The sequence below is a fragment of the Nycticebus coucang genome, chromosome 22 (genome assembly GCF_027406575.1).
Source record: "Nycticebus coucang isolate mNycCou1 chromosome 22, mNycCou1.pri, whole genome shotgun sequence".
Lineage (NCBI taxonomy): Eukaryota > Metazoa > Chordata > Mammalia > Primates > Lorisidae > Nycticebus > Nycticebus coucang.
In genome coordinates this window covers 16,279,996-16,306,273 of record NC_069801.1, presented here as the reverse complement: position 1 = coordinate 16,306,273, position 26,278 = coordinate 16,279,996, and the positions used below count along the sequence as shown (strand labels likewise).

The 26,278-nt window shown below is 54.7% G+C and overlaps 1 protein-coding gene across 12 annotated transcripts in view; it reads left to right on the top strand.

The window, feature by feature from the left end:
* HSPG2 (heparan sulfate proteoglycan 2) overlaps positions 1–26,278 on the top strand; it is a 102,929-nt gene that overhangs the window by 35,655 nt on the left and 40,996 nt on the right. For 4 of the 12 annotated variants that reach the window (XM_053575728.1, XM_053575722.1, XM_053575721.1 and 1 more), the window contains exons 2-35: positions 1,207–1,342; positions 1,812–1,856; positions 3,861–3,935; positions 6,390–6,499; positions 6,599–6,657; positions 6,951–7,111; positions 8,483–8,533; positions 8,942–9,070; positions 9,394–9,648; positions 9,734–9,853; positions 12,739–12,870; positions 13,013–13,157; positions 13,245–13,396; positions 13,488–13,634; positions 16,647–16,810; positions 17,300–17,479; positions 17,576–17,772; positions 17,880–18,027; positions 18,852–18,979; positions 19,308–19,394; positions 19,482–19,540; positions 19,710–19,777; positions 20,730–20,891; positions 21,003–21,179; positions 21,356–21,535; positions 21,657–21,775; positions 22,401–22,512; positions 22,687–22,800; positions 22,883–23,010; positions 23,362–23,448; positions 24,194–24,243; positions 24,518–24,612; positions 24,804–24,944; positions 25,256–25,447. In XM_053575728.1, coding sequence (XP_053431703.1) covers positions 1,207–1,342; positions 1,812–1,856; positions 3,861–3,935; positions 6,390–6,499; positions 6,599–6,657; positions 6,951–7,111; positions 8,483–8,533; positions 8,942–9,070; positions 9,394–9,648; positions 9,734–9,853; positions 12,739–12,870; positions 13,013–13,157; positions 13,245–13,396; positions 13,488–13,634; positions 16,647–16,810; positions 17,300–17,479; positions 17,576–17,772; positions 17,880–18,027; positions 18,852–18,979; positions 19,308–19,394; positions 19,482–19,540; positions 19,710–19,777; positions 20,730–20,891; positions 21,003–21,179; positions 21,356–21,535; positions 21,657–21,775; positions 22,401–22,512; positions 22,687–22,800; positions 22,883–23,010; positions 23,362–23,448; positions 24,194–24,243; positions 24,518–24,612; positions 24,804–24,944; positions 25,256–25,447 — 4,305 coding nt within the window. Of the gene's footprint in view, positions 1–1,206; positions 1,343–1,811; positions 1,857–3,860; positions 3,936–6,389; positions 6,500–6,598; positions 6,658–6,950; positions 7,112–8,482; positions 8,534–8,941; positions 9,071–9,393; positions 9,670–9,733; positions 9,854–12,738; positions 12,871–13,012; positions 13,158–13,244; positions 13,397–13,487; positions 13,635–16,646; positions 16,811–17,299; positions 17,480–17,575; positions 17,773–17,879; positions 18,028–18,851; positions 18,980–19,307; positions 19,395–19,481; positions 19,541–19,709; positions 19,778–20,729; positions 20,892–21,002; positions 21,180–21,355; positions 21,536–21,656; positions 21,776–22,400; positions 22,513–22,686; positions 22,801–22,882; positions 23,011–23,361; positions 23,449–24,193; positions 24,244–24,517; positions 24,613–24,803; positions 24,945–25,255; positions 25,448–26,278 lie in introns of all 12 variants that reach the window. The other 8 variants (XM_053575729.1, XM_053575723.1, XM_053575732.1 and 5 more) reach the window with 6 other exon arrangements.

Below are 26,278 nucleotides of genomic sequence, written 5' to 3'. Positions count from 1 at the left end.
AAGGCCTGAGGCCCCCACACCAGGCCGGGTGCATATTCTGTTCATTTACACCTGTGCTTGTGGGCTCAGTTCCCTTGGGCGCTACTGGCTCTATTTATTAGCCTCTAACTTACCTGGTAAAACTCCTTCAGAAACATCTCAGTCTTGTTTAGGGGGAACGAGGCATTCACTGTCCACAGCTGCACCCGAAAAGGTGGGGGTAGGGGGCAATGGCTGCTCAAGCCTTTCTGCTCCAGCCTGTGCACGTAGGGTCCAAGGAGCTCATGTTGGGCTCAGCCTCAGCCTGAGGTCACGTGGAGTTGACACCATGCCTATCACCACTCAGCCCAGCTGCTGGCCTGTACTGCTGGCCGTGTGGCCACAAGCACCAGAGTTAATTCTCCAGCATAGCAGAGGATGTGCTCTGTGGTCTAGAGACACTGAGGCCAGACTGAAGCAGGAAGAAGGGGCCAAATGGCCTGGAAGAGCCACATGGGAGGCAGCAACTTTTGTCAACTCACCCTCGGTTTCTGAGTTCCGAACTGTGTGGATCATGGCTACCTGTGTCCCTCATCTTTTCGGCCCCAGGTCACTCCTTTACCTGCCTGTGTCCCCCAGTCCAATCACTCATGTTGTGGGTTTCCTTTGCTTTCTCCAAAGGAAGAAGAGTCATTACTTATCAAAGTAATTTTATTGCTTGCTTCATTTGACGATTCATTCAGAATCTGCAGGGTTGGGCTCCCAGGCCTATAGGGGCTAATAGGACCTGGGGAAACTGAGTTAGAAACAGTGGTTCAAGCCAGGCGTGGTGGCTCATGACTGTAATCCTAGTCCCCTGGGAGGTTGAGGCAGGAGGATTGTGGGAGGTCCAGATCAGCCTGAATAAGAGCGAGCCCCGGTCTCTACTAAAAATAGAAAAACTAGCCAGACATTGTGGTGGGCACCTATAGTCCCAGTTACTAGGAAAGCTGAGGCAAGAGGATCACTTGAGTCCAAGAGTTTGAGGTTGCTGTGAGCTATGATGCCAGGGCACTCTACCCAGGGCAACAAAGTGAGACTCTGTCTCAAAAAACAACAAACATTAACAAACCAGTGGTTCAGCCCCAGCTTGGCTCTTAGCTAAACTAAGTATAATTTAACTCAGCTTTGGGGTGGGACTCTGGGTCCCCCTGGAAAGGCCGTAAGGAGCTGGAGAGTATGACTCATTCAGCTCTGTCGTCTCTGCAGGTGACCCAAGGGCTGAGGGCATACGATGGCTTATCTCTGCCTGAGGACACAGAGCCCGTGGCAGCAGGCCGGATTGGCTGGAGCTATTCTTACCTCTCTGATGACGAAGACTTGCTGGCTGATGATGCCTCTGGAGGTGAGGTCCCCATGCTGGTAGCACAGGGGTGAGGGGTGAGATCAGGAACTGGAATTCAGAGATGGCTCTTCCCACTGGTCCCTAAAAGAGAACCCATGAAGTTCACCTGGAATGATCAGGACTGACTGGAAAGGTGGTTGGCAATGCAGTGCAGGACTGTTAGCCCCCCTCTGTCCTACCTCCTCTTTGTCCTCACCTGGAGGCCTGACCCATTCTGACCTGACCTCCCACCCCAGCCATCAGACAGATAATTGATGCCCTGAGTTTTGGGGCCTTGGTCCACACCCTCTCTGATGGAGGTTTCCAACTGACTCTCACAGGCCAACCCTCCCTAGGCATAGGGGAAGAGAGTGACTTTGTTTTCACATCCTTTCCCTGTGTGTGCCAGGGGCCCAGAACAGTGCCTGGTACCCAGTAAGTGCTCAACAAATATTTGTTGTTGCTGAATATGTCTCTTTTTTGCTTATAGATGGCCTGGGCAGCGGGGACCTGGGCAGTGGGGACTTCCAAATGGGTAAGTTTCTGAGAGCACCCATAGGTCCCCATCCTGTTCCTGAGCAGGTCTCCCAGCCACAGAGGGGAGAAGTCCCAGAGCAGGTCTCCCAGCCACAGAGGCTCTACCTCCTGGACTGAGGGTCTTGAGGGCTTCCTGGGCCTGCCCTTGGGCACATTGCAAGGAGAAGGGAGGGTGAGTGACAACCGTGTGAACTGGTTGGCAGGTCTCTGCAGGGTTGGGCGTGGCCAGTCCTGTACTTGCTGGGGACTGAGAGCCAGCCAGCTGCTCAGCTGTTGGGTGGTGCTTCCTGAGAGTCCTCCTTGGGGAAGCAGAGCTGGGGACACCAGAGCAGAACAGGGGCTCTGTGGAATAGGGCATTCAGGCAGAGTCAGAATGATCCTCACTCTGAACTTGGGAAAGGACCCTGCCTTTGAGTCACTTGCTGGGAAGCCAAGGGTTCCTGGCTTACAAGGGAAGGAGGTCTGGGCTTTGTGGAGAGAACGGAGTCAGGCCTTTATCACCCAGCTGGTACCTAGACTGGTCCAGCACTAGTACAAGGAGTTTGTCTTCCCACCCTGGGATTCTGAGAAGGATCTATGCTGTGGCAAGGCCCAGCATCTCCAAATGGTTCCCACTCACCTGGGACACTCAGGGCTGAGGATGGAACATGTACTCAGCTTAGACTGACCACCAGGCAGCCCCATGGTGTTCAGTGCTGCCCAGGCCAGCAAGCCTTGGGCAAGTCCAGTCTGAGCCTCTTTAGGAGTAGGGCCACCTCCCTTTAACTCATGTATCAGGGGCATCCAAATGTCAGAGGGTGGCATCCTAACTGAGCCATTGTGGACAGGAGGGTCCCCGGGTGACTTGGCCTTGACTATGACCTCCCAGCCCCTGGGCTTGAGCTCTGCCTGAAGCTTTTCCACATGTAGGTCTCTGCAGTGTTTCAGGATGTCTGGGAGCTGGGTGGGGACAGGTGTGGGGGTGGCAGGCAGGCCCCATGTGCATACATGCTATGTCCTGGAATAGCCCATGCTAATGGGTCCCTGGGAGCTGCATCTTGCCAAGCCAGGCCTGCTGCCGAGGTCCCAGTGTGTTCTACCCTGTCCATTCAGAAACATCTACAGCCCCTCCCGTGGGCCTGCCCACGGCAGCAGCTCTGCCCACTGCTAACCCACCTGTCCTCCCTGAGAAGCATCTGTGAGGGCAAGAGAGGCCAGAGGGGGAAAGGGATAGGGGTTCCTGAGACCAAGACTGCTGCCCTGGGAGTGGGCAGGGGTGGGGCCTAGACCCTCCATGCCCAAACCCTGGCACTGGCCTGGGTCCCTCAGGGCAGGTCTAGGCAGCTGGGCTGAATCACAGCCCAGGAGGTAGCAGTTGTGTCTCCCTGACTCTGTGTCTCCCTGACACTGGTGCCCAAGTCAGTCTTGTCCAATGGCGAGACCCTCCCTGTGCTGGCAAGCAAGGGCCATGCCCACCATGATAGGACCATGCCTGGGCCCTGCCCAACTCCAGACCCTAGATTCTAGCCCCTGAGATGCTGAGACGGCGCTTTCCCTCATGACTATGGCTCCCTGGCTCTTCCCTAGCCCTGCCTGTGTGCCGGCACCCCTCCCCGAGAGCCCTGGCTCTGCTTCCACTTCCAGGGCCCCTTCCCACCTCCCCTCTCCTGATTTCTTTCCATCTTCTAACCTCTCTTCTGTCTCCCCTGTTGCTGTCTGTCTGTCCTCCTCTGATGCCTGTCTGTATCTCCCCATCCCCGCTCCTCACTGCTTTGGGCTGTCTCTCTTCCACCCTGTCTCTCTCTGGCTCCCTCTGTCTTTCTCCCTCGGCTTTCCTTCCCTGCCTTTCCCTTCACCTTCGTCTCTACTTTTTCTCTCTTTCTCCCCCGCCGCCTCTCTGTCTTTGTCACTTTGTTCCTGTCTCCGCATCTCTCTCCCATTGTCTCTGCTCCTCTCTCTCATTCTCTCCTCTCCTTGCTGTCTCTGGCCCTCTCGCCTCTGTCTCTCTGTCTCCACTCTGCAGGCTCAGGGCCTCCCTGGGGCCACCCTGGCATGGCTGGCATGGTGGTCTTGGAGCCTGATGAAGAGTCTCCTCTCAGTAAGTGACCCAGGCCAGGCCAGGTGGGAGTACCGTTCGACATCCATTTCCCCCCAATCTTCTCTTCTGGTTCTTCCTTTTCTCTCCTTCTTCCCTGTTCTCTTCTTCCCCAACCTGCACTTAGCTGGAATCACACAGGAGGCTCAGAGGTGCAGCTCTACAGAGCTGGTGGCCAGGCCAGCGCCTGTCCATGCCAGGATACAGCCAGGCCCCATCTGGGCTCATCAATCTAAGCCCAGCAGGCTGGGACTGTGGTGTTCTTCCCTATCGGTGCTGGAGGAGCAGAGATGGGAATAGCAACCCTCAGGGAACAAGGCCCCAGGTCTGGAGGCAGCTTGTGTCCACCTTAGGACAGGCTGATCCTGGCCTATCCCCAGGGCCCTAGATGGACTCAGGGCTGGAGTTCGGGGGCCTGGGTGTGGGGTAGTTCTGTTGAGTGGGGATGGACATCTGAAGTTGGTGGGGTAGCCTGCTTCAGGGGTAGCGGTGACCAGGTGTGCGTCCATCACCCCCACCTTGGGTACAGAGCAGCTCTGTGGCCTCCCTGTCCTCCAGCCTCTGACTCTAAGTATGTTTTCCACATAAGGTCAAGAGGGAGTGGGTTGGCCAGCACAGGCCCTCAGAGGGCGCCCCCCACCCCCAGGCAGCAGTGTCACCTTCTGCCCCAACCCTCAGGCACCAGCCACACAGTAGGAGGTGGAGGGTACTTGCCCTGACCTGCCCCTGGAGGGGGAAGGGAGTGGGGTCAGGCTGGAAGGCCAGCGCCCTTCTCAGGCCCTAGGAGAAAGGGGCTTTGTGGAGCTCCAGCTCCCTCCCCCAGGAGTGGGCACATTCCTGGGCAGAGGGCCGGTCCTGGCCCGCACTGGGCCATGGGGCTGAGGCCAGGGGCCGGGGCCGGGTGTGGGGGGAGACTGTCAATGAGCCTCTGTGCCAGCTCACAAGGGGCCTCTGTGGCCAAGCTCATGGCCCCCACGCTCCAGCCCACAGGGCCCCACCCCGGTACCCAGGAGCCCGGCCCAGGCCAATCCCTCTGGTTCAGCATGGGCAGCACCAGGGCTTTCTTTGCTCTAGACACAGAGGGGCCGGTGCACCTGTGGCCTGATGGACGGAGAGCAAAGAGGAAGGAGGACAGGCCTGGTGGTCAGCACAGCCGGTGCCCCTCCCTATTTTGCCACCTGCACCCCAGTTTTCAGATTTTCTGATTAGGGATGTTCAACCTGTATGTGTGACTCATTTGCTACTCATATAAATTTGTATTTATAATATATGAACTCATGAACATTATGAAATGTAAGGGCTTGTATAAACTATGTTGTATAGAGTAGGTGCTTAAGACACGGTGGTTCCATGTATATGCTCACACCAGTCTGATGTGCGTTTATTCACCTATCACTTATGAGGCACCTACTATGTGCCAGGTACTAGGCAAGCACCCGGGATGCAGTGGGGAATGAGATCTCATTCCCCCTCATCAGGCTATAGTCCGATGCTGGAGAGAGGATGGCAACAGCTTCCAATTCCCAAAGTTGCTCTGTGCCAGGCACTGCCTCTGAGCACCTGGACCCTATAGGCAGCTTATCATGTGCCCCTTCTAGTGGGGGTAAAAGCAATTAGTATCCCCATTTTAAGGCTAGGTGCTCATGCATGTCATCCTAGCACTAGGCCAAGGTAGGTGGATTGCTTGGCTCAGGAGTTTGAGACCATCCTGAACAAGAGCAAGACCTTGTCTAAAAAAAATAGCCAGGCATTGTGCTGGGTACCTATAGTCCCAGCTACATGGGACTGAGGCAAGAGAATAACTTGATCCCAAGAGTTTGAAGTTGCTGTAAGCTATAAGGATGCCATGGCACCCTACTGAGGGTGACAAAGTGAGACTCAAAAAAAAAAAATCTTTTACAGAAGAGGAAATGGAAACTCAGAGAAGTGAGGTCAGTGCCTTGAGGCATGGCTTCAGAACTCCTGATTGTCACTGTGAGGAGTATCTGGCAGAATCAGCAATGCAGAGTGGAAGTTGCTCTGCAGGGGGTCAGGGACAGAGGTGTGGGCACCCATCAGAGCTGTCTCTAGCCCAGCCAGGGCAGTCCAGGAAGTCTTCAAGGAGGTATTGATTAGGAACCGGCCAGGGAAGGCTGGTGTAGCCTGTTCCTGTCACATGTAGGTAATCTCTGCAGGGCCAGCCTCCTCTGAGCTCCTGGGAGTCACACCTCTTCAGCATCATCACTTGGTTTCTGGATCAGACCATTTTCCCTGTTAGGTGAAGCTCTTTAGTCATGTTGGGCCTTGGCTTCATCATTGCGGCATGTGCTCCCTCAGGCAGTGCAGCATAGCTGTGGACAAGCAGGTGTCTGCCTGTGCTGGGACCATTCCCCCATTTCCACCCATTGGTCCAGCTGCCAGAGGCCACTGTGCACCAGGCTAAGCCCCTCACAATGCCACCTCCTCCCTTTTCTACAGTCTACTTCCGTGCCCTGGTAAATTTCACACGCTCCATTGAGTACAGCCCTCGGCTGGAGGACGCAGGATCCAGGGAGTTCCGAGAGGTGTCCGAGGCTGTGGTAGACACGGTGAGGTGAAAGGGGTTCAGGAAGCTCTCTGATGTGCCAGGGCGGACTGGGCATGGGGGGAAGACATCTGGGGGCTGATGGTGTGCTGTTCCTCCACAGCTGGAGTCGGAGTACTTGAAAATTCCCGGGGACCAGGTTGTCAGTGTGGTGTTCATCAAGTGAGAAGGGTCCCCCTGGGGCTGGTGAGGGACTAGGGGTGACCCCGAGGGGTCTGACAAGGATGGGAAAGGTGCCTGGCACCAAGAGGGGAGAGAGGAAAGGCCTGATAGGATGAGTCGCTATTGGTGGGAATTCAGGAATGCCTAGCAGGGGGGACTATGTGGGCCTTAATTTACCCTGCTCTGGGGACAAGTTGTCCAGGAACAGGGCCTGAGTATCAGGACAGGGGCCTAAGAGGAGCTGACAGCACAGGCATCTTTCCTACCCACTTCCCTGCCCACCCCATCCCTAGGGAGCTGGACGGCTGGGTCTTCGTGGAGCTGGATGTGGGCTCGGAAGGGAATGCAGATGGGGCTCAGATCCAAGGTGTGCTGCACAAGGTCATCTCCAGCGGCTCCATTGCCTCCTATGTCACCTCTCCTCAGGGATTCCAGTTTCGACGCCTGGGCACAGGTGAGCCTAAGGCCTGGGGTCACCTCCAGTTTCTCAGATTCACATGGGTCTCCTGTCAGTGTCTCTGCCATGGGTGAGCTCTTCTAGCCTGGGCTTGTCTATCTTTATAAGATCTAGGCTGGGGTAGAGCACAAACTGTTTTCCTCTAACCCAGGCCCATTAGGCCCATTTTCTGCTCTTTTTCTATAGACCTCAATACATTGACAATAGGTAATAATCCTTTCCTTCTATAGCACTTTCAAATTCAAAACAATTTCATGGCTGAGTGTTTACTTAGCATTAACTATGTGCTAGGTACTCTGCTGAAGCCCTTATATCCAGCCTCCTGTGCACACAATTCCTATGAAGTAGATTTTATTCCCCCTATTATTTTATTTTATTTTTTGGAGACAGAGTCTTACTCTGTTGCCCTGGGTAAAGTGCTGTGGTATCATAGCTTACAGCAATTTCAAACTCTTGGGCTCAAGTGATCCTCTTCCCTCTGCTTCCTGAGTAGCTGGGACTACAGGTGCCTGCCACAATGCCCAGCTAGTTTTTCTATATATATTTTTTAGTAGAGATGGGGATCTTGCTCTTGCACAGGCAGGTCTTGAACTCCTGAGCCCAAGCAATTCACCCACCTTGGCCTCCCAGAGTGCTAGGATTACAGGTGTGAGCCTCTGCACCCAGTCTTATTCCTCCTATTTAAAAAATCAGAGAACTGAGCCCAGACAAGAAAATCTGGATTTTTTCAAATTCAGACAGGCAGATAAAGGAAATCCACAATTTTAAACCAAATCCCATGTCTTTGCAAGTCTTATAAAACCTGGGATGAGATGAGAAAAGATTGAGAAACTGAGGCTCAGAGAGACAAGAAAACTCACCCAAAGTCACAAAGCTGTCAGGGGCAAAAGCCTGCCATTTGTGCCCTGTGGTGGTGGTGGGGGCCCAGGTTTCCTTTCACTGCACCCTGTCTCCTGTTTTGACCCCCTGAGTCTTTTTTTTCCCTCTAGGCCTAGCTCCTTCCTCACAGGCTGTGGTTCAGCCCTGACTTTATCTCAGCCCCCTCTCTCTGGGAAGACCCTGACTCACTGGGACTGAGAATGGAACAAAGTCCATCCCTCCCATGGCGTAGCCCGGTCAGGAAAAAATAGTGAAACATCCCCTCCTTTGCTCTGCACATAAAACCTCAGTTAATGCAGCCAAAGATCAAGCTTGCTCTTTTGGTGTCCCCAGGCCCAGATCTAAAGACTGCTAGGGGTCCAGCCCTCTTCTCCCACTTTTCAATGAGTCCTCCTCCCTAGGGGTGCTGTCATGGGCCTCGCTCAGCCCCACAGCCCTCAGCTCCCAGCTCCTGGGTGGGACAGCTGCTGATCACACCTTCCTTTCCAGCACAGACCCCCCCACCCCCCATGGCCGCTGTGGCGGTTGCGTTGACACCAGGTGAGCGTGTAAGCCAGGCCCAGACCCAGCTGGGTTCCTAGCAAAGTTACTGGGTGGAGGAAAAAGAAGAGTCAGCACAAGTGGCTGGGCACAGCCCACAGGCCACCCTTCTCTCCTCCACCATCCCCGCTGGGCCAGACTGTGGCCTGCATGTGTGTGCTGTGGTGGTTGCATGCGTGTGGCACGTCAGCTGTGATGGGGGCCATTGCCACATGTCCTGTGTCCCACGTGTGCAGTGGTTGTGTGCTCACCACGTGCTTCTTGCCCTCGCTGTGTCTGCCAAAAGCCAAGTGGTCTGACACGGGGCACCAAACCCACACCAGCCTTGTGGTGCCTGTGGTGTCCATCATGGCTTCCAGCACTTCACCCCTGCTACCCCTGACTCCCTCTAATCCCCCCTCAACACAGTGGCCCAGGTCCCAAGGGTCTGCACGGAGGATGAGTTTGCCTGCCATAGCTACAACGAGTGTATAGCCCTGGAGTATCGCTGTGACCGGCGCCCTGACTGCAGGGACATGTCTGATGAGCTCAACTGTGGTGAGGGGCTGTCCTGGGGCACAAGTGGTCTGTGGGTGCTAGGAGAGGGCCTGGATCCTGTGCCTGAGTCTCGGAGTCCATCTGGGACTCTGAGAGTTTGGTGCAGACAGACGGCAGGGACGCAGGAAAGGTAATGACAGAGAGTGGTCTGAAAAATACAGACATTCTTGAGTTCAAGACATGATAGTTCAAGTTCAAGTTCGTGATAGTTCAAGTTCATGACAGATAGTGACCTTGAGGAATAGAGGGAGGGCCTAGGGAGTGTGGGTGAGGGGTGAGGAGGCACCCCTTCCTGCCAAACATCAGGTGGGCTCTGTCCACAGAAGAGCCAGTCCCAGAGTACAGACCCACACCACCTGTCCTCCTGGAGACACCACCTTTACCACCTTGGACAGAAGTGACCACCACACAACGGCCACCAGACTCCCCCTCTCCCCAGCCTCTGCGCCCTGATCTAGGCAGCCCCCTGCCCTGTGGGCCTCAGGAGGCGGCCTGCCACAGCGGGCACTGCATCCCCAAAGACTACCTCTGTGACGGGCAGGAGGACTGTAAGGATGGCAGTGATGAGCTGGACTGTGGTGCGCACCGGTGGGGTGCAGGTGGGTGCAGGGATGGGGGAGCTGGTGCGGGAGGGCACTGCTGACCCTTGCACGGTCTACCCAGGCCCCACCCCACCCTGTGAGCCCAACGAGTTCCCCTGTGGAAACGGGCACTGTGCCCTCAAGCTGTGGCGCTGTGATGGAGACTTTGACTGTGAGGACCGCACCGATGAGGCTGACTGCCGTGAGTGTCCAGGAGTCCGTCTAGTGTACCTGCCCTCCCCTGCCCCCTACCTGCCCTTGCTCCACCCTGCCTCTCCTTCCTCCGCCCCTCCACCCCTGCCCCCTCCGCCCTTGCCTCTCCAGCAGGTCAGTTTACTGTTCTTGGCTGAGGGGGGAAGAGTTGGGAGACACTTCAAGGCTTATCTCTCTCTGGCCAGAGCAGTGAGGACTCTCAGCTCCGAGCTGGCCTTTGGAGCAAGCAGCCTGGCGATCTAGCCTGTGGCCATCTCTCTTTCTTTCTTTTCTTTTGTTACCATGAAGCTTTTCTTTGTTATTTGTATTGTACGTGGCCCAGATGAATGGCTAAGAGGACTCAATATGCCAGAGTCCCTTGATGATGGAGTCCTTGATGTATGAGTGAATCAGAAACTTACCTGTGTGAGCCTAGAGCAGCGATTTTCGAAGCGTGTGCCACGGCACACTGGTGTGCCTTGAGTGGATGTTAGGGGTAGTGGGAAAATGTTTAAAGATCAAAAAATGATTTTGTAAGAAGTTCAAAGGACAGTAAATACATTCTTTTTTTTACTCTTTTTGTTTTGATCAACATAATTTAAGTGTGCTACGGAAGTTTGACTATAGTTTCAAGTATGCCGTGAGATAAAAAAGGTTGGAAAACACAGGCCTGGAGGCTTTTCTTCTAAAGTTGGTCTGAGTTTTTTGTTCTTCCATCCGCCTAGCTCTTTATCCATCTGTCAGTCCGTTCAATCATTCATTCAACCATTTATCCATCTGTCCGCCCACCCGGTCACCCAACCATCCATCTACTTGTCCATTCAACCATCTATCCATCCATCTCCCCACCCATCCATCCACTGCCCATCCCTCTGTCCTCCCACCCCTCCATCCAACTGTCCATCCATTGTCTTCTCAGCTTTTCATCTGTCTATCCATCCACATGTCCAGCACTCTTCTTCCTGTCCAGCTCTCCACCCATTCCACCATCCCTCCATCTGTCCATCGTCTGTCTTTCCAGCTGTCCACTTATCCATTCATTCATCCCTTTTGTCACCCACCCATCTCTCCACTGCCCACCCACCTCTATCATATCCATCTGCCCAGTCAATGTTATATACATCGTGGACACTGTGGCAGTGAACTAGGTGGGGAGGCTGGAGAGTCAGAGACCACATCAGGTCACATCCTGTGTGTCCTGTCCTGAGGCTTGTTAGTCTGAGATTGAGGATAATCTTCAAACTCTTTCCCTGGGATCCTGGCTTGTGAGCGCATCTCGACATTCCTGGTGTGGGCTATCCGCTTTCCCCTCTTTGCCTTCTTCCTCTCCCCTGTTCCACAGCAAGACTGGAGAGAGGGGTGGCGCCCGTAGCTCAGTGAATAGGGTGCCAGCCACATACACACAGGCTGGCAGGTTCAAATCCGGCCCGGGCTAGCTAAACAACAATGACAACTACAACAAAAAAATAGCCGGGCATTGTGGCGGGCACCTGTAGTCCCGGCTACTCAGGAGGCTGAGGCAAGAGAATCGCGTAAGCCCAAGAGTTTGAGGTTGCTGTGAGCTGTGATGCCATGGCACTCTACCAAGGGTGATATAGTGAGACTCTGTCTCAAAATAAATGAGTAAGTAAATAAAAATTAAAAAATAAAATAATAAAAAAAAAAGACTGATGAGAGGTGCCACCGTGCCACAGGCTGGTGGAGTTTGATGACACCTTTCTGTGGTTCTGAACTTGCCTGACAAAACCAACCCCGTGGGAGAGAGAAAGTAATTGAGGCCTTTAGTTGGAAAGCCCTTTTCAGAAGCCTTTGCTGTGGAAGGGTCAAAGGATTGCGAGTCCTTAATGGAGCACAGAACCAAGAGAACGTGAAAGCTGAATGGCTGAGGGGGCTTTTGCAAGTGCTGGGAACAAGACCCTGAGCTATGTTAGTAGCTAGCTGCCTCCTGGCCACCTCTCGGCTCCTGCTCTGTGGATGTGTGGCTTCCACTCCTAACTGCTGTGCCTTCTCTGTCCCTGTCTGTATGTGTCTGAATAAGAACTTTGGTCATGGCTGGGTGCCCGTAGTACAGTGGTTATGGCGCCAGCCACATACACTGAGGCTGGCAGGTTTGAACCTGGCCTGGGCCAACTAAACAACAATGACAGTTACAACAAAAAATAGCCGGTGTTATGCCAGGTGCCTCTAATCCCAGCTACTCAGGAGGCTGAGGCAAGAGAATCACTTAAGCCCAAGAGTTTGAGTTTGCTGTGAGCTATGACGCCATGGCACTCTACCAAGGGTGACATAGTGAGACACCGACTCAAAAACAAAAAAGAGAACTTTGGTGTTGATTTCTAGCAGGGGCCCATCGCTGGTGCCAGGCCAACTCCAGACCTCTGGCCAAGCCGTAGGTGGCTGCCCCAGGTCAGGCACAGCCCTCGTCAGTGGGAATTCAGAGAGTGAGTCTCGCAGGGGACGGGGCTGTGGCTAGTCCCTTATAGGGCCTTTCTGATAGGGAGAACTGCCATGGTGTCACCAGTATGCCTTTGACGGGGATCTTGTCTATGGGTAGGGGATGGCACTTTAACTCAGAGGGTGGCTGGATGCCACTGTGGTTGTGACAGTGATGTGCCAAGCATAATTTTGTTTAGGGGAACTACAGGTGGAGTGAGGGGTGGGGCAGTGTGAAGTGATGTGCTATTTGTCAGAGACTGGTGACTGTCATGCTGGATATCGTGTTGTGGACAATACCGTGTAGCAGTGGCAGCTGTGGGTTATGTGGATGAGATGAGAGTGGCCCTGGGGACACCGGGGAAGCTGGACAGGGTGGTCTGTTGGGGATAGGTAGAGAATGGGGTGGTCCTCTCTGGGGGCAGTGCGCTGGTGCCCACACTGCCTGACTCTGTCCCCCAGCTGCCAAGCGCCCTCAGGAAGTGTGCGGGCCCACACAGTTCCGATGTGTCTCCACAAACACGTGCATCCCGGCCAGCTTCCACTGTGACCAGGAGAGCGACTGTCCCGACCGCAGTGATGAGTTCGGCTGCAGTGAGCAGGGAACTGAGGGTGGATGGGGTCCTGGCCCTGGACTGGGTTCCAGGAGCTTCTGTCTCTCTACTAATTCCTCTGAGCCCTCCCCCACTCCTCCTCCCGTGTCCCAGACCCCTCACTCCTTCCCTGGTCTCTCCAGTGCCCCCTCAGGTGGTGACACCTCCCCAGGAGTTGATCCAAGCTTCCCGGGGCCAGACAGTGAACTTCACCTGTGTGGCCATTGGTGTCCCTACCCCCATCATCACCTGGAGGCTCAACTGGGGCCACATCCTCTCCCATCCAAGGTGGGAACTCGGGTGCTGGGTGGGAGCATGGGGAAGGCCAGTCCAGTGACCCAGGCCAGACCTCACCACTGTCTTGGGGCCCACCAGAGTGACAGTGACCAGTGAGGGTGGCCGTGGCACACTGACCATCCATGATGTGAAAGAGTCGGACCAAGGTGCCTACACCTGTGAGGCCATGAATGCCCGAGGCATGGTGTTCGGCATTCCTGATGGTGTCCTGGAGCTTATCCCACAGCGAGGTACGGGCTGGAAGGGAGGCGGGTACCGGTGTGGGGTAGACAGGGCTGCTAGCTGGTGGCCACCATCAGCCCGTCCCCTTCTGCCCAGCAGGTCCCTGCCCTGATGGACACTTCTACTTGGAGCACAGTGCCTCCTGCCTGCCTTGCTTCTGCTTTGGTGTCACCAACGTGTGCCAGAGCAGCCACCGCTTCTGGGACCAGATCCATTTGCGTTTTGACCGGCCAGATGACTTCAAGGGTGCGTTGGCGGTTGCAGGCGTGGTGGGAGGTGGGAGTTGTGCACCAGGCTCTGGCAGGCAGAGAAGGCAGCTGCAGACAGAGGGGACCAGGTTGCAGGGAGGAACATGGGGTCACTGAAGAAACACTGAGCCTTGTAAGAAAAACATTTCAGAGGAAAACCAATACTTTTAGGAAAAGCTAATCTTTGCTTGATATCTTCATGCTTCTGATAATGAAGAGGATGGACCTGATTCAAGTCCTGACCCTGACACTCACTATCTGTGTGCCCTTGGTCAAGTTACTTACTGTCTTGTGGCTGTCTCTGTTTTCTTATCTGTCAAATGGGGAGAGATACCTCCCAAGGTTTTTGTAAGGACTTAATAAGGGACTGACATATATAAGGCACTCACAAGAGTGCCTGGTCCATCGTCAGCGCCCAGTATTTGTTAATGTCATTGTCTTCTTCACCCTCCTTGTGAGACAGAGGTGTCACTGTCCCCACAATATAGGATCCCAAGCTTTGGTGCCTTCTCAGACGGGGGCTGACCTCTGGCTGCACCATTTACTGTCTGTGTGACTTTGAGAAATTCTCTTGGTATCTCTGAGCTTGTTCTCCCCAACATAAAGGCAGGTGGTTGAATCCATTCTCTCTGGCTCTGAGAGACAGAATTGCTAGGACCTGGGTCCCAGTCCTAGCTCTGATGTCAGGTGGCTCTTTTCCTGCTCTTTCATTACAGAGGGTCACGCACATGTAGAGGTGTGAGCTCCTACAGCAAGCACATGACAGGTGGACAGGTATTAACTCTTACACCCCTTCATTGTCTGAGGAATCTCAGAGTGACTTGTGTAAAACTTCGTTACCTCTCAAAGTTGTCCCCCAGGGTATTTAGAATATTGAGGGCCCTGGCCACCATTTACGGAGCATGCCGTTGGCACTTAGGCTTGACATGGCAATCTTTGAATGGCTGATAATCCTTGCAAACTAGATACTGTTTTTATAATTTCAAGATGAGATCCCTGAGGCTCTGAGAGACTGTGGGGCTTTCCTGGAGTAACCCAGCTGTTCCGAGGTAGAGCTGGTGACCGGGGCCATCTGCTTGGAATCTGGATAAGTCAGCGAGCGTGGGGATTCCAGGGCAAGCCAGTGGCCTATGTGTGGATGATCAGCAGCAGGGAGGAGGCCTGAGAACAGCCCCAGAAGGAAGGGAGGAAAAAGGGTGATGGAGCCTAAACTCAGGACTATGCATGGATATTCTGCAGATGCAGGGCTGGACTCTATGGTTGCAGGGTTACTGAATGCTGAGTTACATTCAGTCTCAAGCGGAGTAGCTATTGGCAGACAGGCATGAACTCAGCCTTGATAAGAGTTGAACTGTCCAGAGCTGGGAGGGTCTGCCTTTGGAGGTAGTGAGTTCCCCACCTGCTAGAGCTGTACCATCCAAGGTGGCTGTCACTAGCTATGTGTGGCTCCTTAAAGTAATTCATTCCTTGGCCACACTGTCCACATTTCCAGAGCTCTTTGCTGCATGTAGCTAGTAGCTGCCATGTTGGAGAATACAGGACAGTCCCATCATCACAGAAAGTTCTCTTGGATGGTTCTGGGTTCTGCCCTAGAGATCTAGGAAGATGCTATCGAGGGAATTCTGTGTGAGTGTGAATGTAGAAGAGGGTTGGACAAAATGACCTGTCAGCAACAAGAAGTTAACCATTTCCTATCAGTTTGTTCATTTCATCTTGTAATATACATATAATCTATAATCCCTTTTTGTTTGACATGGAGTCTTACTCTGTCACCCTGGGTAGAGTGCCTTGACATCATCACAGCTCATAGCAACCTCAAACTCTTGGCCTCTTTTCTCAGCCTCCCAAGTAGCTGGGACTACAAGTGCCTGCCCCCACACCTGGCTAATTTTTCTATTTTTAGTGGAGGTGGGGTCTCACTCTTGTTCAGGCTAGTCTGGAACTCCTGAGCTCAAGTAATCCACCTGCCCTGGCCTCCCAGAGTGTTAGGATTACAGGTGTGATCCACTGTGTCTGGCCTACATTTTTTTTTTTTTTTTGAGTCAGAGATTTATGCTGTTACCTAGGCTAGAGTGCAATGGAGTCATCATAGCTCACAGCAACTTCGAACTCCTGGGTTCAAGCAAATCTTCTTGCCTCAGCCTCCCAAGTAGTTGGGACTACAGACGCCTGCCACCATACCCAGCTAATATTTCTATTATTTTATTTATTTATTTTTTTGTGACAGAGTCTGACTATATCGCCCTCGGTAGAGTGCTATGGCGTCACAGCTCACAGCAACCTCAAACTCTTGGGCTTAAGCAATTCTCTTGCCTCAGCCTCCCAAGTAGCTGGGACTACAGGCGCCCGCCACAACACCTGGCTATTTTTTGTTGCAGTTGTCATCGTTGTTTAGCTGGCCTGGGCCGGGTTTGAACTGGACAGCCTGGGTGTATGTGGCTGGTGCCCTACCCAATGGGCTACGGGCGCCACCCTAATATTTCTATTCTTAGTAGAGACGGAGTCTCACTTTTGCTCAGGCTGGTCTTGAACTCCTGAGCTTAAGTGATCCTCCCACCTGGGCTTTCCACAGTGCTATGGTTTTTGCCTGGGACCTACACATCTGGAGATCACGGAGCCAGGAGTGGGCTCCTGTCCTCTAGCCCTGCATGGCTCTCTGCTGCCCCCTGTAGGTCTGTTCCATCCCTGCCCATCTGTGGTCTCTTAGCAAGGGAGAGGCTCTAAGAAATCTGCTGCAAGAATTCCCTTCTCTGACCCTGTGCTTCTCAGTAGTTCCCAGCCATTCTTCCGCAGCATTGACCTTCCCCAGAGCATGCTTTGGGAAGTGCTGCTCCAAAAATTCTCCAAAAAAAAACCTTGGGTAGGAGAAAAAACTTCGCTTTTTCTTAACTGTGGGAGAAAGACTGAAGTGTTCTCTAACTAAAAGTTCCCCCCAGAACTTTCCTGTCTTCCTGGATTGCCACCCCTTAAGGTGGACTTTCAGGCAGGCATGTGCTATTGCCGCCCACAGGTGTGAATGTGACGATGCCTGCGCAGCCTGGCATGCCACCCCTGTCCTCCACCCAGCTGCAGATCGACTCTACGCTACAGGAGTTCCAGCTGGTCGACCTGTCCCGCCGCTTCCTTGTCCATGACTCTTTCTGGGCTCTGCCTGAGCAGTTCCTAGGCAATAAGGTGAGGAACCCAGCTCATTCCCTGGGTGGACAATGGGCACAGCTCCTCCTTCCATGCCCAGGGCCCAAGTGGGTTTTGCTACCATCTGAAGCTGTTGGGCTCCTGACCTCTCTCTGGGAGAGCCTCTAGCTGACAGTAGCTCATTCATTCAGGACAGGACCTCTTCCTGCCTCTCTTGGCTTGGGAAAAAGAGCTGGCATCTCCTCTTCCCAGGAGCTCCCCTGACCACTGTGCCTACGCTGGCCTCCCTGGGCACCTTTTGCACAACATTATCACATTCCCCTGCCATGTGCTGAGAACCCCAGAAGTGGGGCCTAGTTCTCAGCCATCTTGGCTTCCCTGGGTCCAGCTCAAGGACAGGCACAAAGGGAGCATCAGGTCAGCAGAATGAGGGAGCAGCTAAGGACTGGACACAGCTGCTCGCGTTGGCTTCAGCAGGCATCAAGTGTGCCCATGGCTGCCTGCCCTGATCCACCCTGTCTTGGCCAGGTGGACTCCTATGGCGGCTTCCTGCGCTACAAGGTACGCTATGAGCTCGCACGTGGAATGCTGGAGCCAGTACAGAGGGCGGACGTGGTCCTCGTTGGTGCTAGATATCGCCTACACTCCCGAGGCCACGTGCCCACCCAGCCCGGCACTCTGAACCAGCGCCAAGTCCAGTTCTCTGAGGTGGGTGGCACCTAAGCTATTAGGGATGGGGGGTAAGGGGAAAGTGGTCTGGGCAGGCGCTGACCCGTGACCCTCCTCACCTTTGCCCCTACCCAGGAGCACTGGGTCCATGAGTCTGGCCGGCCGGTACAGCGAGCAGAGCTGCTGCAGGTGCTGCAGAGCCTGGAGGCCGTGCTCATCCAGACCGTATACAACACCAAGATGGCCAGTGTAGGGCTGAGCGATATCACCATGGATACCACCGTCACCCACGCAACCAGCCGCGGCCGTGCCCACAGCGTGGAAGAGTGCAGGTGCCTGCCCCAGCAGGGCTGGGGACCACAGAGGTCCTGGCAAGGATAGAGGAGAAACAGCAGGGCTCATGGTTCCTGTAGCCACTCTCTTGGTCCTGTCCCCACAGATGCCCCATTGGTTATTCTGGCTTGTCTTGCGAGAGCTGTGATGCCCACTTCACCCGGGTGCCTGGTGGGCCTTACCTAGGCACCTGCTCTGGCTGCAATTGCAATGGCCACGCCAGCTCCTGTGACCCTGTGTATGGCCACTGTCTGGTGAGTTGCTTGGATACTACCTGGGACTAGGGACAGACTCCTTTGTACCCATAAGCTTAGTACAAGCATCCAGAATGACCTCCAGCAAGCTGTCATGACTTCTGGATGCATTAACAGAGTTATAGTGTCCAGACCAGGGAAGTAATGATCTTAATCTCTTTCACCTTCATCAGACTAATCTTGGAGAGTGCCATGCAAAGAAATGTGAATGGTAGCCAGAAAGAGCAGGAGCCTGGGTGTCACACCTTGTTTCTTTCTTTTCTTTTCTTTTTTTCTTTTATTTTTTTTCGAGACAGAGTCTTATTTTGTCACCCTCAGTAGAATGGCATGGCATCACAGCTCACAGCAACCTCAAACTCTTGGGCTTAAGTGATTCTTTTGCCTCAGCCTCCCAAGTAGCTGGGACTACAGGTGCCAGCCACAATGCCGGGCTATTTTTAGAAACAGAGTCTTGCTCTGGCTCAGGCTGGTCTCCAGCCAGACATTATGGCGGGTGACTATAGTACCAGCTACTTGGGAGGCAAGAGGATTGCTTGAGCCTAAGTTTGAGGTTGCTGTGAGCTACGATGCCATGGCACTCTACCGAGGGTGACGACGTGAGATTCTATCTCAAAAATAAATAAATAAATAAATGTAGGCATTTGGAACCATTTCTGGGACAGGCTGCCATGTCAGTTGATGAGCTCCCTGTCATCCGTAAGGTGGGTGTAGCTGATCTGCAAAGCTGTGGACTAATTCCAGTATTCTCAGCATTCCCACCCCAGAGCTTGTCCAGCCCAGTTCTGCTCAGTAGAACCTGAGACACTCCTTCCTCATTCTCCTAGAATTGCCAGCACAACACAGAAGGACCACAGTGCAACAAGTGCAAGGCCGGCTTCTTTGGGGATGCCACAAAGGCCACAGCCACTGCCTGCCGGCCCTGCCCTTGCCCATACATTGATGCCTCCCGAAGGTCAGACCCAGCCCAGGGTGGGACAGATTTGGTGGGAGCTGTGAGCATTGCCACAGGCTGGGGGAATATTCTATCTGGGCAGAAAAGCAGGAGCCCTGGATTCATATTCCAACCTCGTCACTGAGTGTTCTCATGCTCCTTGACCTCAGCTTCCTTCTCTGTGTAATGGGCACACCTGCCTTCCTGCAGCTGCTATGAGCCTGCAGATTAAGGACAAGTGGGCTGAGAGGTGGCATCCTGCCTCCTGGCATACTGCGTCTGTCATTGCCTGGGGTGAGACTATAGGTCCTGACCCCAGCTCTGCCCCACACCCTGTTGATACCCACAGATTTTCGAACACTTGCTTCCTGGACACAGATGGCCAAGCTACATGTGATGCATGTGACCCAGGCTACACAGGTCGCCGCTGTGAGAGGTGAGGGAGAACCTCAGGGCCTGCGGGAAGTGGGTTGTAGCAGGTGGGGACATGTGAGTGCTGCTCACAGCCCCATCTCTGTCCTAGCTGTGCCACCGGATATGAGGGCAACCCGATCCAGCCGGGCGGGAAGTGCAGGCCCACCAGTGAGTACTGCAGCTGCCCTCCTCTGACACCTCCCTGGGCTGCCCACTAGGTCCCCGCCCTCCCTGCCCCAGCCAGTGATCCTGGGGGAGCCATCCCACTCTGTCCCTCTGCCCAGACTCCGTCTGTCCCATCCCCGCCTGCCCTGCCAACACCCACTTTGTGCCACAGACCAGGAGATTGTGCGCTGTGACGAGCGAGGCAGCGTGGGGACCTCTGGGGAGGCGTGTCGCTGCAAGGTATGCATGGCATCCCCACCTGCCCCGGGTGCTTTGGCCCAGGCACCACAGCAGGGAGAGGGAGAAAGGAGGCCCCATATTCTTGCCACAACTCCTTGGCCAATAGCTGCTCGTCCTACCCAGAGGTTGGTGGTTCTGGCTGACTATTCTTCCACATCGTGAAAGGTGGCCTGGCATTGGGAAGGAGCATTAGTTAGGGAGTCAGGTGACCCAAGTTTCAGTCCCAGCCACTTTTACTGTACTACGTCAGTTCTCACATGGACACAAGGATGTTAAGTATTGGCATCCCCAGTTCGTGGATGAGGAAATGAAGGCTCAGAGAAGGGAAATCATTTGCATTAAGAATGAGAGAGTCGGGGCGGTGCCTGTAGCTTAAGGAGTAGGGTGCTGGCCCCATATGCTGGGGTGACAGGTTCAAACCCAGCCCTGGCCAAACCAAAAAAAAAAAAAAATAGAATGGGAGAGTCAAGTGTCCGTGCAAAAAACAATAAGACAAATTTTGGAGTTAGACACTCCTGATCGTAAATCCCAGGGTGGATGAACAACTTGAGTGATCTTGTGCAATTCATTTCACATCCTTGAGCCTCAGTTTCCTCATGTGAGGGGTGGAGATATCATCTACCTCTGAAGGTACTTAGGGGAGTTAAATGAGGGGATGGTTGAAGACAACTAGCACAGTGCATAAAACATTCCATAATTAGTAGCAGTAATTGTTTTCATCAAGTTGCTATATTTCAAATCGAAACTTATTTGTGAGCCCCCGGCACCCAAAGAGAGAAAGGAAAAATGGTTGCATAAGCCCCCATTGACTGAGAATTATTGTTCCCAGATGGTAGTGATGCCTCATACATACGCTTTTTCAGTGGCTCCCTTGGGCCTTGGGTCCCCACCTAATCTGTGGGCAGATTCAGCCGGAAGCTCCAGGCAGCCCCTCCTGTGGGCTATCCTGCAGCTCCCAGCTCTGTGCCTGCAGAACAACGTGGTGGGGCGCTTGTGCAATGAATGTGCTGATGGCTCTTTCCACCTGAGTAACCGAAACCCCGACGGCTGCCTCAAGTGCTTCTGCATGGGTGTCAGTCGCCAGTGTACCAGTTCCTCGTGGAGCCGTGCCCAGGTACCTAGGCAAGGCGAGCAGGCAGGTGGGCAGATTGCCGAGCCCAGGGATAGGTGCACCTTGTACCAGCCCCAGGCTGCGGTCCCATCCAGCCCTTTCTCCTCCTCCCAGGTGCTCGGGGCCTCTGAAGAGCCTGCTCACTTCAGCCTGACCAATGCTGCAGGCACCCACACCACCACTGAGGGCATCTCCTCCCCTGCATCTGGGGAATTGGTTTTCTCCTCCTTCCACCGCCTCCTACCTGGACCCTACTTCTGGAGCCTTCCTCCACGCTTCCAGGGGGACAAGGTGGGTAGGGGGTGGGAAGAGACAGGGAGCTCCAGGCAGCCTGGGCAAAAGCTTAGAAGCAGGAGTGTCATGGTACCTGGGAGAATAATGAGATACTCTGCAAGGAGAAGGTGGCCGGAGCAGTCATGGGACCCAACTGTGGGCCTCTGCTGAGCACTTGTCCACACTGGGTCCAGGTCACCTCCTATGGAGGGGAGCTTCGCTTCACAGTGACCCAGCGGCCACAGCCTGGCTCCACACCCCTGCACGGGCAGCCGCTGGTGGTGCTGCAGGGCAACGGCATTGTCTTAGAGCATCACACCTCCCAGGAGCCCATCCCCGGCCATCCCAGCACCTTCACCGTGCCCTTCTGGGAGGTGAGCCACACTGCCCCAGGAGCCTATCATGGGGTAGGGCTGGGGGCAGGCCCTTCCTCCCCTTAACTCAGAGGTGTTGACACCCCAGGATATTTAAGCATATGTGTCCTTTCCTTGGCAGAGAGCATGGCAGCGTCCTGACGGGCAGCCAGCCACGCGGGAGCACCTGCTGATGGCACTAGCAGACATCAACACCCTCCTGATCCAAGCATCCTACACCCAGCGCCCAGCTGAGAGCAGGTGTCAGGGCTGGGACAGCACGGGGCTGTGGGCTTGGTGAGGGGCTCTAGTCTAATGCGGTGCAGCCAGACGGCCTGCTCTGCCACTTACACACTGTGTGGCCTTTTTGTGCCTCATGCTCCCCTTCTGTCAAATAGCCGTTGTAACACCTCCCTCACAGGGCTTATCTTAGGTTGCCTAGAAGTGAAGCCTGAGATGGAGCACACGTGATTCCTGGGAGGATCTATAACGGAGGGAGGGACGCAGGCAGGGCAAGGGACCAAGCAAGGATGTGGACTCGGGTCAAGTCCAGCCTCAGCCTCAACCCACAGTGACCTCTGGAGAGTAAATGACCCAGCAGAGTCATCTTACTTGGAGAAGAATGGGCTTTAGTACCCTGTATTAGCCAGCCACCAGGCACCCTGGGAGTGGGCTAGGATAACCTCCCTGGGTGATGAAGACTAATCCTTTGTGGAAAATGAAAGGTTTAAGCCATTCACCATGCCCCTTACAGTGAGGGTGGGGGATCTGGACAGAGCCCCAGCAGCATCACGGCAGGGCAGTCAGGAGCACTGAGATCCCTCAGTCTCCAGGCCTGCCTGGCACAGAGTAAGTACTCATTTGTAGTGGATCTTGTCACACCCAGGGTCTCTGGCATCAGCATGGATGTAGCTGTGCCTGAGGACACCGGCCAGGATCCTGCACTGGAAGTGGAGCAATGTACCTGTCCTCCTGGGTACCGTGGCCCATCCTGCCAGGTGAGTCCTGAGCCCCACCCCCTGTATTGCCACCTGCCTCCAAGGCGCTCCCAGCCGCTCCTCCATTAGCTCTCCCCACTTCCCCAGGCCTACCTCAGACCAGATACACGGTGCTCCTACCCAGACTGGGCCCTGTCCAGGAAGCCCCTCTCATTGCCATCTTCCTGCCCCTAGGACTGTGACACAGGCTACACACGCATGCCCAGTGGCCTCTACCTGGGCACCTGTGAACGCTGCAGCTGCCATGGCCACTCGGAGGTGTGCGAACCTGAGACAGGTGTCTGCCAGGTGAGTCCTGCCCTCCTTCCTCCCAACCCAGGGATCTGTGGCCTCCAAGGGCTCAGTCTCAACCCACGCTCGCCCCTCCCAGGGCTGCCAGCACCACACTGAGGGCCCTCGGTGTGAGCAGTGCCAGCCAGGATACTACGGGGATGCCCAGCGGGGGACGCCACAGGACTGCCAGCCGTGCCCGTGCTATGGAGCCCCCGCGTCTGGCCAGTGCGTCCCTCCCTGCCTGTACCTGCCTTTCCCTGAAATTTCTACCACCCTCTCCCACACTCCCTTCCTCCTGGGCCCTTCGGTGGTTAAATCCTGGCCTTACCCTGCCTCAGTGTGTCACTTTTAGGGCCTGACCTTCCTCAGTCCACCCCCCTTAGCCCCTAGGGTGAGAAGTGCAAGAGGTGACGCTGTTAGAGCCCTTAGTTCAGTGCCTGGCACACAGCTGGCACTCAGGACCTATTAGTTCATGTGCCTGTCTTCCTCTCCCTTCTCCCCCGGACCTGCAGGAGGGTCAGGGGAGAAGAAAGAGCCGCTGCTTTTCTGATGGGAAATTTGCCCCCACACTCTCAGGGCTGCCCACACCTGCTTTCTGGACACAGACAGCCACCCCACCTGTGACGCATGCTCCCCAGGCCACAGCGGGCGTCACTGTGAGAGGTGAGGTGGGTGGTGGGAGTGTGGGGATATGTGGAGAGGCTGCCCCTGGAGTCCTTAGGCTGGTTCCAGCCCTCCTAATCCAGAGGTGCCAGGGACCCCTTCCACTACTACCCAGAGCCTCAACCTCTAGCCTGGCATTCGAGACCCTTAGACATCCTGGCCCGTGGTTCCCCTTCAGCCCCCAGCACCCCCTTACCCTAGCCAGGCCAGAGTCTTCCCACAAAACCCCATTCTTGCTAAAGGTCCTGGCTCAAGGCCCAATCTCACTAATCTCACTGGTTGTGGGGTCCAGGGCATGTCCCTGCTCTTTCCTCATCTGTAACTCGGTTGAATTGGGTTGCTACTTTCCTCCAGTGCCTGAGGCCCTTGGTCCAGTATAGCGTCCCAGCCTAGTCCTGAGATTCTGCTTTCCTTCATCAAAGGAGACTGGGTGCAATGGCTCACGCCTGTAATCCTAGCACTCTGGGAGACCGAAGCGAGAGAATTGCTTGAGCTCAGAAGTTCGAGACCAGCCTAAGCAAGAGTGAGACCCCATCACTATGAAAAAAACAAACAGAAAACTATCCCCTCATGGTGGCATATACCTATAGTCCCAGCTACTTGGGAGACTGAGGCAAGAGAATTGCTCAAGCCCAAGAGTTTGAGGTTGATGTGAGCTATGACACTGTGGCACTCTACCGAGGGTGACAGAGTGAGATTCTGTCTCCAAAAAAAGAAATTCATCAGAGGCTTTCTTTCTCTACAGGTGTGCCCCAGGTTACTATGGCAATCCCAGCCAGGGCCAGCCATGCCGAAGTGAGTAGTGTTGGGGAGATGGTTGGGATTGAGCTACCCAGCCTCCCCAGCCATGGTTTTCGTTTGGCTTTACCTTTCTAAGCCTCAGTCTCCATCTGTAAAATGGGGATAGGAATAGCCCCTAGCAGCTCCGAGGGCTGCTATGAGAGGGTAGAGCATCCACATTGGAAATAAATGTTCCCCCTCAGTGCTGAGCTGGGTGTTCAGAGTTCTGGGAAATGGAGCGCTTGGTGGTAAATTTGGGGGCTCCAGCCGTGGCTTCCCTCTACCACAGGAGATGGACAGATGCCAGAGCCCATAGGCTGTGGCTGTGACCCCGAGGGCAGCGTCAGCACCCAGTGTGATGCTGCTGGTCAGTGCCACTGCAAGGTCAGTCCAAACCCCTGCCCTCTGAGAGGCCCACTCCGCTGTTGTCTGGGGCCTGGAGGGGCCTAGGCGTGGGAGTGAGGGGCAGGGGTTGTCCAGAACTGCCACAAGTGGCTGGAAAGGCTGGCTTTGGGCTGCTGGGGGTGCAGGACACCCACTCAAGTTACCTTTGTCTTTCCATCCATCCACCCCAGGCCCAAGTGGAAGGTCTCACCTGCAACCACTGCCGGCCCCACCACTTCCACCTGAGCGCCAGCAACCCTGATGGCTGCCTGCCTTGCTTCTGCATGGGCATCACCCAGCAGTGCGCCAGCTCCTCCTACACCCGCCACCTGGTGAGAGCCTATGTTGCCCCAGCACTGGGGTTGGTGGGCCTGGCACTCCCTAGCTCCTCATGGGGCAAGTCAGGAGCCTGTCCCCAGTGGCGTCCTCCCTGCCCCCATCATTGCCCATCTCATCAAGGTAAAGGTTGAGCCCAGCAACCTTCACCTTGCCCTAATGCCCTCCTCATATCCCCTTTAGTTTTTCCCCAGCACAGATCTCAGCAAGCCCCCATTACCTGGCCTAGCGCCCTCCTGTTCCCTGTCCCCCACCGAGGCACCTGCCCCAGCGCCCAGACTGACATCTTTCCTCCTTCTACTGTCAGATCTCCACCCACTTTGCCCCTGGAGACTTCCAAGGCTTTGCCCTGGTGAACCCGCAGCGGAATAGCCGCCTGACAGGAGGCTTCACCATGGAACCCATGCCTGAGGGTGCCCAGCTGTCTTTTGGCAACTTCGCCAACCTTGGCCACGAGTCCTTCTACTGGCAGCTGCCCGAGACATACCAGGGAGACAAGGTGTGATTTGCAGCAGGTGCTGCAAACCCTCCCCGAGTGCCAGTGCTGAGCCAGACCCCTGCTGTGCACCAGGGTCAGTGGCTTCTGTGTAGTTTCGGCCAGCAGGCAGGCATCTGCCATGTTGCTGCCAAACCGTGGGTAAGCATGTGGCCTTGGGGCCCAATGGATGTCAGTCTTGATCCCAGCTCTGCTGCTTGCCAGGTGGATACCTTATGATAAAGCTCAACTCTAGGGCAGCTGGGAGAACTGGAGATTGTGCCTGGCGCATAAGTGCTCATTGGTTAATGATTATTTGCTTTTGTGCAGTTAATTCAACAAGCGGTCCTGAGCAAGGCCCTCGAAACATAAGGACAAGCGAAGCACAGTTTCAGTGTTATTCATTTGCTCAGAAATCCCTCATGTATATTGCGGGCTCTGTGCTTGGTACTGGGCATGACAATCCTACAGGCCATATTTACTGTGTGCTAGGCATTGCTCCAAGCACTTCTTCATGTCCTGAATCAAAACTGTATGAGCCAGGTACATACTACTGCCCTATTCCATAAGTGAGGAAACTGAGGCAAGAGAGGATAGGTAACTTTAAGTCCCACAGCTACTAGGTGGCCCTGTTGGGACTCAAGTGTGCTAGCCAGAAGTGGGCGTGTCTTTGCTACTCCAGACATGTTCTGGGGAGAAGGTGATGGTGATGGTGTTAGGTCACAGGGACAGACTCCAGGGCACTCTGCCCAAGTATGTTCCTTGAGCAGGCACGGCCACCTGGTGGTAACCAGGGAGAGTCCCCTGCTGGGGACTTCCCTGCTGACTAAGGCCAGCATTCAAGCAGATTTGTCC